This window comes from Trichoderma asperellum, chromosome 6, assembly GCF_020647865.1.
Source record: "Trichoderma asperellum chromosome 6, complete sequence".
NCBI lineage: Eukaryota > Fungi > Ascomycota > Sordariomycetes > Hypocreales > Hypocreaceae > Trichoderma > Trichoderma asperellum.
Genome location: NC_089420.1, coordinates 828,253 through 841,219, shown reverse-complemented (window position 1 = coordinate 841,219; position 12,967 = coordinate 828,253). Strand labels below are relative to the sequence as shown.

At 50.7% G+C, this 12,967-nt stretch overlaps 4 protein-coding genes across 4 annotated transcripts; 1 reads left to right on the top strand and 3 right to left on the bottom strand.

Moving 5' to 3' along the window:
- The first annotated feature begins 1,461 nt into the window (after positions 1-1,461).
- On the top strand, positions 1,462-2,548 carry TrAFT101_009739 (uncharacterized protein). Its single transcript, XM_024909775.2, has 3 exons — positions 1,462-1,719; positions 1,808-2,197; positions 2,273-2,548. Exons 1-3 carry the CDS (start codon positions 1,647-1,649, stop codon positions 2,350-2,352), a joined length of 543 nt encoding a protein of 180 aa, XP_024761330.2. The 5' UTR covers positions 1,462-1,646; the 3' UTR covers positions 2,353-2,548.
- A 205-nt stretch (positions 2,549-2,753) lies between these two features.
- TrAFT101_009738 (uncharacterized protein) lies at positions 2,754-3,580 on the bottom strand (the record flags this gene model as incomplete). The annotated part of the gene is made up of 2 exons (XM_024908080.2): positions 2,754-3,393; positions 3,459-3,580. The coding sequence occupies 2 exons, from the start codon at positions 3,578-3,580 to the stop codon at positions 2,754-2,756; spliced, it is 762 nt and encodes a 253-aa protein (XP_024761331.2).
- Positions 3,581-4,038: 458 nt separating this feature from the next.
- TrAFT101_009737 (uncharacterized protein) lies at positions 4,039-5,090 on the bottom strand (the record flags this gene model as incomplete). Its single annotated transcript, XM_024900007.2, has 3 exons — positions 4,039-4,499; positions 4,568-4,655; positions 4,719-5,090. The coding sequence occupies 3 exons, from the start codon at positions 5,088-5,090 to the stop codon at positions 4,039-4,041; spliced, it is 921 nt and encodes a 306-aa protein (XP_024761332.2).
- Positions 5,091-7,096: 2,006 nt separating this feature from the next.
- Positions 7,097-12,454, bottom strand: TrAFT101_009736 (uncharacterized protein). The gene is made up of 3 exons (XM_024899973.2): positions 11,770-12,454; positions 8,530-11,690; positions 7,097-8,462 (listed from the first exon to the last, which is right to left on the bottom strand). Exons 1-3 carry the CDS (start codon positions 12,140-12,142, stop codon positions 7,755-7,757), a joined length of 4,242 nt encoding a protein of 1,413 aa, XP_024761334.1. The 5' UTR covers positions 12,143-12,454; the 3' UTR covers positions 7,097-7,754.
- Positions 12,455-12,967: the final 513 nt, after the last annotated feature.

The window sequence follows — 12,967 nt, the reverse complement described above, 5'->3', positions numbered from 1 at the left end:
TTAGCCAAAATGATTGTTTTTACACGTTCATATCCTTGAGATAAATCAGCTTATATCCATCTATCACCAGGGCGGCACCGTCCGATATCCGCAGGTTCTGGATATTGTAATAGGAAAATAGAAAAAAGGAAAGGGAAAAGGAAAAGAGGGTGAGTAAGGCTAAAGTTTACCGGATCGACATCCGGGACGGCATAATAACGCTAAAACTGAGGCTCCCAGGGAAGAACAGCTCGCGTCTCCTCATCTAAGATGTTTCGTTTCGTTTGGGGAAGGATTTGCATAGTGACAGATCGCCTTGAACATTCGCTCGATTCCCTTCACCCCTCCTGGGTATAGATGGAGATGGGGCATAGTGCTCGTAGCAACGCTTCAGCTGTGGCGGTCGTTATTTCCTTCTAACCTTCTTCTTCCTGCTCATCCCTTGAGCAGGACAGGGGGATCTTTTAGCGTCGTCGGCCTAGAGTTTTTAGAGTTCTGCCTAATCTTGTTGCTTTTTCTCTTGGCGATGCTAGTGGTTTTTAACCAAGCACAGCGGTTTCAAGGAAGAAGCAGCCTAAGAATGTAGCACGGCTGACCTGTCACATTGTGTTGGCGTTGTTCATGGGGGGGTGTGTGGACTTTTCAAGAACATTTTTTTCACTACCTCGTGCACGGATGCACATTAAAATGTTTCTGGGGAATCTAAGATTGGCTTTTTTTTTTTTTCCTGCACATGTACGATGCTTTTGCTCCCTCGTCGATCACTTTTCTTCTTGCGGATATTCGGGGCCCAGGGCCACGGCACGGGGATAAGTAGTGGTATGTCACGTTGGATACAGTATTTCGGGAGAAGGGTTCGACATACTAGGATCGCAGAACCGACATGTCATTTCTTTTCTTTTTTTTCTTTTTTTTCCTTGTTGTATGCCAAGGGGGAGGAGGCGATTGTGCTTGATTAGAGTTGGACGAGGGCTCGTATAGAGTGGCGAGGTCTTTAATGAGTGTTTTACTGCGGCGATGTTGAAGTCGTACGCCGGAGATGAGGGCCGTATTAGGTAGGGAATCGTAGGGGGTTTCCGATGGTTGCCTACCCTGGAACTGGGATGAAATTCTGCGACTCCTGGGATGGAGGAAGTGTGAGTTGAATACGCTTGATGAGTTTATGTCAGAATTTGGAGTAGATTCTTTGCTGGATATTTGATATACATTGATGCATACTCGAATTCGGATGCTGATGCTGGCTGAACGTGCTCCTCTCATTGAGATACTTCGATATGTCAGAAAAGGCCAGAATTTTAAGCGAGCACCAAGCACACCGAGTTCCATAGAATCCATGATAAACCCAACTAACACGTATTCAATTACTTCTAGATATTTTTTTATTTTTTATTTTTTTACCTGCATATTATACTTGTAAATTGATTGTTACAACTAGGTCTAGTCGCTAGCCAAAAGCTCATCTCATCGTTGGCCATTCTCTGGCTAGCCAATCCGCTAACACCAGCAATACAGCTCCAAAAGCTCCCTATCCCCACGTTTTTCCAACGCTGGCTCAACAGCATTCTCACCTTCAATCACCATCAAGCCAAGCTCACAAAACAAAGCCCCTTAATGAACTCTACAATCTAATAACTTCATACATCAAACTATTTCATTTTACCTCCACAATGGCGCAGCAAAAAGCCCTACGCGACTGGCTATACCTCTTCATCATCGCCACCCAGCTCTTTGGCATGCTCGGTAAGACTTGAATATCTACCTACTCATCCACAACGGCATAGATAGACAAAGCAAAGCTCAACTCAGCTCACAATCCCCAACTTCGCAGCTCTCGACCTCGTCGCCTTCTACCCCAAATCTCTCTACCAACCCCCCTCCGCCCCCCTCCACTTCCTCCTCTCTCTCCGCAGCTTCTACGTCTCCTCCACCGGCGACCCTTTCTTCGCCCACTCGTCTCCCCACCAGCCGTGGTTCGAAATCTTCCTCTACATCGAGGGCCTCGTCCAGCTCCCGCTGGCGGCATATCTCGTCTCCCAGCTGGCTTCTAGACGAGCCACGTCGGGACCTGCCGAGCTGGCCGGGCTGGCGTTTGGGTCGGTGACGTTTATGGGCGCTGCGGCGTGCTGTTTTGAGTTGTTCCACATGGGCGACGACATGGTGAGCGCGGAGAAGAAGGCGTCGCTGCTGTATGGGACGTATCTGCCGTTTGCTGTTATCCGTACGTGTCAATGTTGAAAAACTCTTCTTTTCTCCTTTTGGACAATGCTTCACGTTGCTGACAGATGGGATGTAGCTGCGCTGCTGGCTGTGGATATGTATCTGCGGCTATTGCCTCGTGTCCAAGAGTCTGACACAAAGGCAAAAACTCTGTAAATGCGATCTGTCTGGTTAAGATAAAAGCCAAAGATGCTGATTTGGATATACTTTTCTCGTCTGGGGTTTGAATCAAAGAATTGCCACTGTCATACTACAGGAATAATACAATGTATTAAGAACCAACCACCCAAGAGCTCAGCATATATAGATGCTCCTTTCTAATTCATGGCCGCCACCCAAACTCCAGTTCGTACGAGTCCATCATACAGAAAGAAAGAAAAAAAAAAAAAAAAAAATTCAACGCAAATAACATCCATTTGCATTCGTACATTGTCCCCCCCCAAAAAAAAAAACCACCACCTAGTCCTTTCTTTTAGAATATCCCCATCCATTACCCACACCATATCCCAACGGCGTAGCTCCGCCCATAGACCTGCCCTTGAGCCTGCGAGGCAGAATCACTCCCATGGTATACATTCCAGCCACCAAAAGGCCGGCAATAAACGAGACGAGGCTGTAAAACACGGTGCTTGCATATATATGCCCCCCAGGCCCTGCCACTCCACGTGCCCCTCCGTCTTGGGCAGCATCGGGGTCGGGAACCAGCGCACGGAGAAGCTAAACGGCAAGGGATCGCCAATAACGAGCTTCTTGGTAAAGGAGCCCGTCATGTGGCTCAGCGGGCTGGTGCTGTATGAAACGGCAGAGTCGAGCACGCCGCTGTCGTGGCTGTGCATGTGGTGCTTGGGCATGCTGTGCAGCAGCACGTTCATGTGCGTGCTGATGTGCATGTGGCTGAGCTGCAGCGTGCCGGCCAGGGCGAATATCAGCGGGATGTACTCCTGCTCGGGCAGCTTCTCGCCAATGACCTCGACGTGAGGCGGCGGGCGGGCGGGCAGGCGGCACGAGAGCGGCGCATCGTTGTGGATGTAGAACTCGAGCAGGTGGAAGAAGGGGTCGGTGATGAGGGGGATGGTGCAATTGACCTCGCCTTCGACGCCGTAGTGGAACTGCAGGGGCTCGCCGGTTTCGTTGCATGTTGGGAAGGGGATCCATTGCAGCTGGTGGTTGGCCAGTTCGATGTGTTCGCCGGTATCACTGGGAGGGGGGAGAGTCCCATGTCAGCATCCTTCTTCTCTGCTGCTTCTTCCTTTGCGACTCACGAGCTTCGGTTCATGCATTCCACGTGGATTGGCGCGCCATAGTGGTACGACGGCAGAGGCACGTTGGCGGCAGCAAACGACGCCAGGCCGCCAACCAGCGTTGCGACGGCCGCGAACCGCATGGCGATGGTGTTGGTGGGCGCTTGGATGGACGGACGGATGGAGATGGAGATGGAGATGTTGGCGGGAGTCGCGTCCCGAGATTCCGCTGCTCGGTGCTTCTTCTTCTGCTTCGCTGCCACCGGGTTCAGGATACGTTGCGATCCATCTGCCGGCTTCGCTGCGGTCAACGGTCAAGCAGATGCCGTTTCTTGTCCTCGGCGCGGGCTCTCGAAGCGTGTCATGAGCTGTCGAGATTTGGCCCCATCGGGACATGCCAGAGAAGGGGAGCTAATTTCGACGGCACTGCGCCACAAGCGTGGGGGTTTACTGTGGCTGGGCTGGGCTGGGTACTTAACAACGGTGATTTAATACATACTCGAGCTTCATATTGATGCGAACAACGACCTATGGCATCTCTATTTTTCTCTCATCGTCCAGTAAATAAACTAGCTCATCAAGACTTTGAACAGCTCGTCTTTTATTTCTCCACAGTCCCCGCCATTGTTATCACCAGCCACTCCATGCTCCACCCCTCGCCGTTGTACTTCTTCTCCAGATACTGCCTGATCAACTCCCTCACCTCCTCCACCGGATGCGCATTTCTCACTTCCTCGCTCCAAAACGTATTCATCACCCACGGCAGCATCATTGCAAAGCACTTTACAAATTGTGTCGCGTTTTCAATTTTACAGGTGCCCGGGTTCTCCTTGACGGACACGTTGGCAAGCCCCAGCTCTTTCAGATGGCCCTCGATCCATGCTGCGTCGTCCCAGTGGCCGGATTTGTGCATTTGCATGGGCAGTGGATCTGGCATCGGCGCATCAAAGGGAAGCGATTGCAGTGCTTCGCGCATGTCCCGGATCCAGAACATGTTGGCATTGCTTTTGGGCCATGTGGAAGCGCCGAATCTGCCGCCCGGCTTGAGCAGTCTCATGCAGTCTAAGAGCATCTTCTCGTAAGTGAATGCCGTTGATGAATGGCTGACTGTGATGCTCTGTGAATCTTACCTCTTACTGCGGCATCTGGATCTGGGATAATGTGAAGCCCCAGAGCAATCGCCACATGGGTGAATGAGCTTTCTGGAAGACCAGTGTCCTATAAAAGCAGGTATATATGAGTAGCTGTGTATAACAAAATGTTCCAAATACAGGCCCTCACCTGAGCATCGAGCACTTTGGCCTCTACATTCACCCACTTCTCCTCAGCAATCCTCTTCTTCACCACATCCACCATGGCCTCAGAGTTGTCGGCGCAAGTAAACGAGCTCGACTGCAGAATCTCGTCTGGCAGCGCAGCTTGCACCTCCTGCGTCACCACGCCGACCCCACACGCGCTGTCCAGAAGTCTCACAGGCTCGGTGACGTTGCCATTGAGGCCAAGATCATTGACCAGAGGGTCAGCAATTAGCCGCAATACTCCTCGCGAGAAGTCTACAAAGTCTTTTTCGAATGTGGGCGTCTGCTGCGGCATCGTTTTGAAGTGCGCAGACATGGACTTGGCCATGGTTTCGATGTCGTCTGTGGCAGCCATTTTCAATTTGGAGGTAGATTGTTTGTTCAAGTTAAGTACCAAGTAAAATTGTCATCTGATAAAAAAAAAAATACCGGCAAAGAGAAGATCTTGAATTGCCATTTTTATAATTCATGACCATGTAGCTTTCCGTTGTCGAAATGAGGCGCAAGTATCCGAGAAGTTACCGTGCGCAACCCTCAGCTCGCCAAAACTCGACCACAAAGTCTCCGCATTGTTTGCGAGTCCGCTTACGGTCACATGTTGTAAGCGAGCAAGTTTCAAAACTGTTCTACACGAAGCTTGCACAACTACGTAATAAGGTTTTATGCCGTCAGATGATATTGGGTTGAATTGAGTAGTCTATCAATGATGCTTAAACCACCACTTGACGTAGGCAACCATCCATCCTATCCGGCATAAGCCAAACCTGCCAAGCAGAATCTCGGCAACAAAAGCACAGCCTGATGCTGCCCACTACAAATCCTCTCCCAATTTCTAGAAGCCATCACCAGCTTTCTTTTCTTCTTTCTTTCTCTTTTCTTTATTGAAGCACTCTGTGTGTCCTGCCTACGGGAGACCTGGCGGACACTTTATAGAGCCCCAAACCGGCTCTTAACTAGAACAATGCCCTGGGCTCGCTGTTTGGATGTTCTGAATTTGTTCCAATCATGAACACAGGTGACGTAACGAGCGTTGATCCAGGGAATAAGAGCCGGGAAGTGCTGTTCAAAAACGTGGATGCCGGCCGATCGCGCGCTGACGGTCTTTGTGGGATCGGAGCCGAAAAGTGGGGGGGGGGCTGGCGTACGGAGGTCAAATGTCTCCGGCCAGAGAAAAACGTATTTTAGTAGGTATACGCTGCTGACTGTGCAGCAATCCAGTAGCGTTCCGGTGCTCTGGTATCGTATCGTATGTAATAGATATTATGTATAAGGTTATATCGTGGATAGTGTCGCATTTGGATTAAAAATCGCACGAGGATTCGATCCTCTTAAAGGGAACAAATGAAAACATGTTGCAGACGAGCTGCCGCAATTTAAAAGAATGAAAATGAGTAATGCCAGGACCAGCCAGCCCTTACTCTCAACCCAGAGTCTGAATCACCAGCTCCATAACTCTCCTCTTCCTCCTTTTTTTCTCTCAAGAAATTGAATGTTGATAAAGTAGAAAAAAAAGAAAAAAACAAAAACAGCGACCAAATCCTCCTCTTATATACCCGTTAAACTCGCACTCTCTTCTCCACAGTAACACCACCATTCCCCCTCCTCCTCGCTCCTCTTCCGAAATAGTCCAACACGTACATATAAACAGACCAAATACGCGAACCAACAGATACACGAGACAAAAAAAAAAAAAGGTACCTGCAGCTCTCACCACCGACTCAAGCCATGCCACGTAAACTCCCATCCCCGGCCCTGCATTCCCAAACGGGAAGCAGATGCTTACAACTGGCATATCTGCCCGTCCCCCAATCAGGCTTTGCGGGCCTCTACGCCCGAATAGGCCCAAAGACGCAATAGCCAAGAAGAAGAAAAAAGTGATAGAAACATGGGCGAAAGCTGGAAGATACAGGGGATACTATTGGTGCCAGGCCTGCAACTATTGCTAGGTGCCTGCTACTAGGCAAATCTTGGTACAGTAGCACTACCTGCTAATGCTAACAAAAAGTGAGGCGGTCTGGCCCGTATCGTGCAACATGGAACACGCAGCAACAACAACAACCTATCAAATCCGCAGATCCGCTCGCCTTGCCGTGATACAGCCTAAGAAAAAAAGGCGTTGCGGTAAATATTGACCACTAGGAAGCTGCATAAGCGAGTGAAAACGCATCAATTGGGTCATATGCGAGGATAGTCATTCAAAAGTCCTTGTTTTTTTACCATGTTTCGGTGGCTTCTGACTGGATATAATTCATTCCAAATCGCTTTGGGCATCCATCCATTAGACCAAAAAACAAGGCAAAATATCACCACCCAGCCATCTCAAAAGCAATCACAAGAGAATAAGCGAATAAAAGCTCAAGACTTCATACTAATCATTTCCTACAAACTGACAGAAGAAAGGCGAATAGAACAAAATTGGTAAAACACGCTTCTCCAGTTTCTTTTTATAACCTTCGCATAATAATATGCTACATACTCCATACATACATACCTTGAAAAAAAACTAACCTAGTCTGCGTTTCTACTTTATACACGCGCATATAGGTATATACTATATGCCGCGTGTGTGCGTGTGTGTATCTCGTGTTGTGCGTCATCTCTCTCTGTGTGTCTCCGTCTCTCTCTCTCTCTCTCACTCTCTTTTTCTTTCTTATGCAAATAATCTTTAAAATTTAAGAAACTTGACCCTTTGTTTAACCCCCCCATTTGGCGCCCCGTTTCACAAAAAACCAGAAATTACATGCCCGTCTTTCCCTTTGTCGCTTCCTCTCCTTTGCTTCTTCTTTCTTCTTCGTCTTCTCCCCCCGTTTATTTTTTTTTTCTCCTCCTTCTGGTTAGACGTGAATTTTTGAAACAAGCAGACAAAGTGAGAAAGGAATCAATGGTAAAAAGAAACCGGACAAATGATTACCACCATCCATCCTCCTCTCCCCCCCTCCCCCAAATGTAGCTACCGCATACATAAACAAAATCAAGGCAAAAAAGAGTCCACTCCCGGGATCCGCTCACATCTCACATCTCACATAAATCTCATGCTCGCTGTTGGCAACCGCTCCACTAGCCCGGCCACCTCTCTCCGCAGCATCCTCAGCACGCGTCGGATATCCGCCAGGTTTGCACCGCCGTCGTTGTGGCCCTGGCCTGCCGCCGGCAGAGCAGCCTCGCAACGTTGCAGGAGGTCGCCGATGGAAGGCCCAAGCAAGCCTCCCTTGGCTGCGCCGCCACGTCGCCGTACCTCAGCCACCCAATCGTTCACCACGTAGACGATGATCTCGATGATGCGGTTGCGCACCATGCCGCTAAAGCCATAGTCTTGCGTGTCAAAGATGTTCTCCAGCACACGCACAATCATATCATGGGACACGCCCAGAGATAGGAATAGCTGCACCGGCCACGTAGGATCGGCACCGATGGTGGCATCCTGCTGGTAAGTGACGGCATACCGACATAACTGCGGCAGAAGTGTCTGGATGGGGAAGACGAAGCTGTCCAGTGATGTGTGGTGAGCAATATTTTGGATCTTGCTCGTCACGGCTTCGTACGGCAAGGGAGGTAGCGACATGCCCGCCTCTGTCGCCTCATGTTTTGCCATGATTTCCGCGTGAGTCTGCTGGATCAGGCTATCCCATGTTGATGCGATGGTCGTGGGATTGCGGTAGTTGGCAGTGTGGTAGATCAGCAGGCACAGATCGTAGTATCCAGCCTGATCGGCGTAATCGTTGAAAAGCTGCACAAAAATAATATTAGCGTCCATATAAAGAAAAATGCCAACAAGTAGCGCAAGGTATTCTTACATCCGAAAGGCTGATGATTCTTCCATCGAGGGCCTTTTCAATCTCAACCTTTCTCTCAGCATCGATTCTGTCGTCCGCCAACAAGCGGCCCAAGAGATCATCCTGGATGTTGGCAACTTCCAGCAGATCCGTCACCTCGTGGTTCAGTCGCTGCTGCTGCTGTCGGCTGATACCAACAGTCGCCACATTGGCATTGGCCTTTGCCAAGCTGAGCAGCCTGAGCCGGTCCTTGATGTTAAGCGGAAAGTCGGAGCTGGCCAGCTCGGCCTGCACCTCAGCTGCATCGAAGAAGCGGCTGCGGTTGGTGTAGAAGCGGCAGAGGAGGTCGGCGTGCTCCACGTTGGTGCCCGCCAGCCGCTGCAGGAAGGTAATGACGTGTGGAGAATCGATGCCCAGTATCCGTTCGGTCCATCCCTGCTCAATGTACCATTCGTACAAGTCAAAGTGGAAGACTTCATCGTCTGACCCATTGACCACCTCGTAAGCCTCGTTTCTCTTAGTGGCGATGAGCGTTGGTCGGCCGTCAACCGTCAGCGGCTCCATACTTGAGGCGGCATCGAGGTGTCGCAGAACCTCGTGAATGAGGTCGTAAACTCTTCTCCTTTCATTAAAGGCGTTGGCGCGAGGATCAGCCGCAGGCTTGCCGTCGTTGATCCACATCAAGGCCGTGTTGCCTCTATCCTGCTCTCGGGCAACATAGAGACACAGCTGCACAGCTCCGGCGTAGTACTTCATGTCAATGTACTGTGCGATGGCAACCTGCAGGTTACCAAATGTCAGGCTGCGAGCCACTTTCTGGAAGAGAGATAAGCTCTCATTGAGGAGGATCCTGGACTGATTGGTGTTGGGCGGCTGCTCAGACGCCCTCTTTAGTGACTCCTGCGCCTTGAAGATGACTACATCATCGGGGCTGCAGAAGCTGCCGCATCTCCGCCTTAGCGCGTCTGCGACCGTCTCAACGTTTGAGCCACTCTCAATGTTGCGGTTGACGATAGCCTTGACTAACAGCTTAGCAAGATCCTTTCCATCTGCCTGTGAGAAGAGTTTCTCATAGGTCAAATCCCTGAGTTGCTGTCGAGAGGTATCATCCAGTCTGGCGTAGATATCTGATACACGCTCGTCAAATAGCATGAGCACAAATGAAATGCCTTCTGAGATGCTCTCCATTAGTTTTTGGAGCGCATGCAGTGCCTGGTGTTCTGCCTGCAGCGCCACCTCCTCCTGTCGGCTGGCAACTCGCTGTAAGTCAGAGGGGCCAGACATCCCCTGAATGAGGCCCTTGTTAGACTCAATGAATTTCCTTAGCCGCTCAAGGTTCTCCTGGGTGGTGATGAGCTTAGCAGGAGGGATGGACGAAGACACGGAAATCGTCCCATTGGGAGCAACGCTTGCACTGATGACGGGAGCTTTCCAAAGCTTCCTGATTAATCTTGACAGGTACATGGCCAATGCATCATGCCGGGATGACAGTTTGACCGAGTCCGTTGTGAGAGATGACCCATCAGTTTCTATGATTGTAGGCTGACCACCAAAGTCGACAAAAAGAGCTCTTGCTCGGTCTTCGGTTACTTGATCGATCGCCTTCACGGAGCCTCGCCTAGAGTCTCCATGGCCGCACGCCACAGCCAAAGCTGTGGAGACTGTCTCTACACGGCCGTAAAGGAATATGAGACGACGGCACATGAGATCCAATGCCTCGTCTCCGGGCGAATCTCGAATGGCGGCCGCAAAGGTATCCACCAGTCGTCGTCTGCGGATGATGTGAATTCCTGTATTAGTAAGAACAGCAAACTCGCTAGGAGGCTCGTCAAACTGGACAGCCAGCTCATTACCGAATCCAACCGGTTGGCTGGCGGCCGCAAAAGGTTTCGTAATTAAGCCGACAGCCTCCGCTCGACTGCCAATGTCAATCCAGCTTGCCTGCTCAAAGTATCTCAGGGGGGTAGTAGGAGACGTTCGTTTTATTCTTCCGGTTTCAGGGCCAGCCACAAATAGCAAGTCGGAATTGGGATCATCCTTCTTGCTCACAAAGTCCAAGAAGAATCCAGGTGGGAATCGAGCGCCCTGTCTGCTTGCTATCAACAGAGTTGAATCGAGGTCAACTACCGTCTCTCCTGAGGGCTGGGTGCCCACTCCAAACTGAGTTGATCGTCGGGCAACGGCCGCAGGAGGGAATTTAATGAATTGAACCTGCATGCTCTGGGGAGCTAGATTGGCCTGAGACCCGTATAAATAAGAGGAAGCATTAGTAGCGCTGAAGAAGAGACGACAGCCGGTATCGGTCAGCGCCATGAGATGAAGTTTCGAGGCCTCTTGCTTCGAGATGGGGCTGATGGAGACAAAGTTGGTCCGATCAGTCAAAAGTTTTGATTGAGTGATCATGTGTGCAATATCTCGAAGGCAGTGCAGCTTAGTCTTCTCAATCACCTTATTCAGCCGCTCAGGGGATTCCATGTGATAGACTCGAATGGTCGATGTGCTTGAAAGAGTGTAAACCAGCTTTCTCGTGTCGTCAATCACAATGTCCACCAAGTGCTCGGGGTCATTGTGACCCCATAAGCTGGACTGCAAGCTGACAACTGAGGACCAGCCAGGGTTCGAATGGTTGATCTTACCACACCGATTCGAAAACCACTTTTCCTCAGATTGGTAGTAAAGCTCGTTAATGTCCGTATCGCTGCATCCGCCAAAGAAAATGCGACCGTCAGCAGAGCCACTGATGATGCGGATGTCGTTGCCACGGATGGGCAAGACCATCTTCGTCTGGTACAAGGTGACGTTCTTGGTACCAGCAGACGTGTCTGTAGCAGACACGCCGAGGAGGATGATCTCGGACGACGTTGCCACAACCAGGATATGTGTGATTGTGTTTACAAAGATGCCAGGCTTCGGAGGAACCAGGGCAACAGCGTGGATCGTGTGCGGCTGGTCTTCAAAGCCAATAAGCTCGGGGTCGGAGTGGGTGTAGTCCCAGAGAAAAAGCGAATTATCAATCACCACCCAAGCATGATTAATCTCAGCAAATAGTCCCATGAGGGTTTGGAGCTGGCCGGCGTTGTAGTGGTCGAAGACTTGGTTCGGGATCGGGTACATGTTCGTCTTCTGGAAGGGAGCCCAGGCGGAATCGGCGCCGGGAAGCTCATAGTCGGAAGATGCCCCCTCTTTTCAACAGAGTGTCTTGTTAGCCCGTGTCTTGTCCTATGGTCTGCTCCATCTGGCGAGAAGAGCATGTCAACTTACGTCTGCAGTAGGAATCTAGATCTGGAAAGCTCTCGTCTTGTTGCAGGAAAGCATTGATGGCCTTGGCCGCCTTGAGGACCGGGGGAATGTTTTCGACGCGTGGAGGCGCCAGCGGCGTCAGAGAAGACAATCCTGAGGCCTCGACGTTTGCAGACGTCGTCGTCACCGCCGTCGAGCTCGCTGGTGCCGTGCCAAGAGGCGCTGTTGTGGTGGTGGTCGCCGCAGATGAGGTCTGGGCATTCTGGCCCTCGCTGACGGGGAAGAGCGTCCGGCGGACGGGATCGTGCGAGGTCTGATAGCGCGCGACAATGGCCGGCGTGTTCACAAATGCGCCCGGCACAGGGCGCATCGGCGTAGCGGGAGGATACGACATGTCGGGCGGCAGATCGGGGCTTGATGCTGCTTCACCTTGACCAGAGCCGCGGATGGAGGAAACGCGCTGGTCAGACCATCAAGGACCAGCTGCACGTGCCGTGGGCGGTGGCGCAATCCGAAGCTTCGCGTGGAAATCCGAAGCTGGGCCCCGCGATCGCTAATTGCGTGGTGGGTGCGCGGCGAAGAAGAGGGAAGAGATGGCGATGGCGACGCCCCGAGCAAAAGATTCGACGTCGTGGATTATTTTGGTGTACACTGGGAGGTTGGTAGAGCTCTGCTTTTTTCGTCCCTGGGCGCCGAATTGCGCTAGTCCGCATTAGGGTTGTAGTTCGCGAGCGGTACGTACCTCAGTTTGTTTGCCTGTGCAACCCCATCTTAGTCATATTCGGCACTACGCAGGAATGGCTTGGCAGCCCAACTCGTCCAGAGCTGTAAGAGGATGAAGATTGCAGTGATAAAAAGCAAATCCTATTGCTCCTCGCCCCCAAATTCTCCCAGGGATATAAATTACCCATCTTAATAGCCTTTACTCAAACTGTTTTATCTCTTGTATTTATTTTTTGACCACCTAGTGAATGTGAAGGATGTTCCAGTGCATCCGACAGATGCCCTTCAATAAGCCATTTCACTCCGAATGAATAAATCGGATGCATCAGGCTGAGCCCACTCTTCCTTTAATCTTTAAATACATACTTCATATTATTCAAATTTACACGCCTTCAAGGGACTAAGCGGTCGGTATTTACAATCCAATACCAGCAAATTTAGTCATCATTTCAGACAATTGGAGTCTGCCTTATGGGTATTCATCCTATTACTTTGC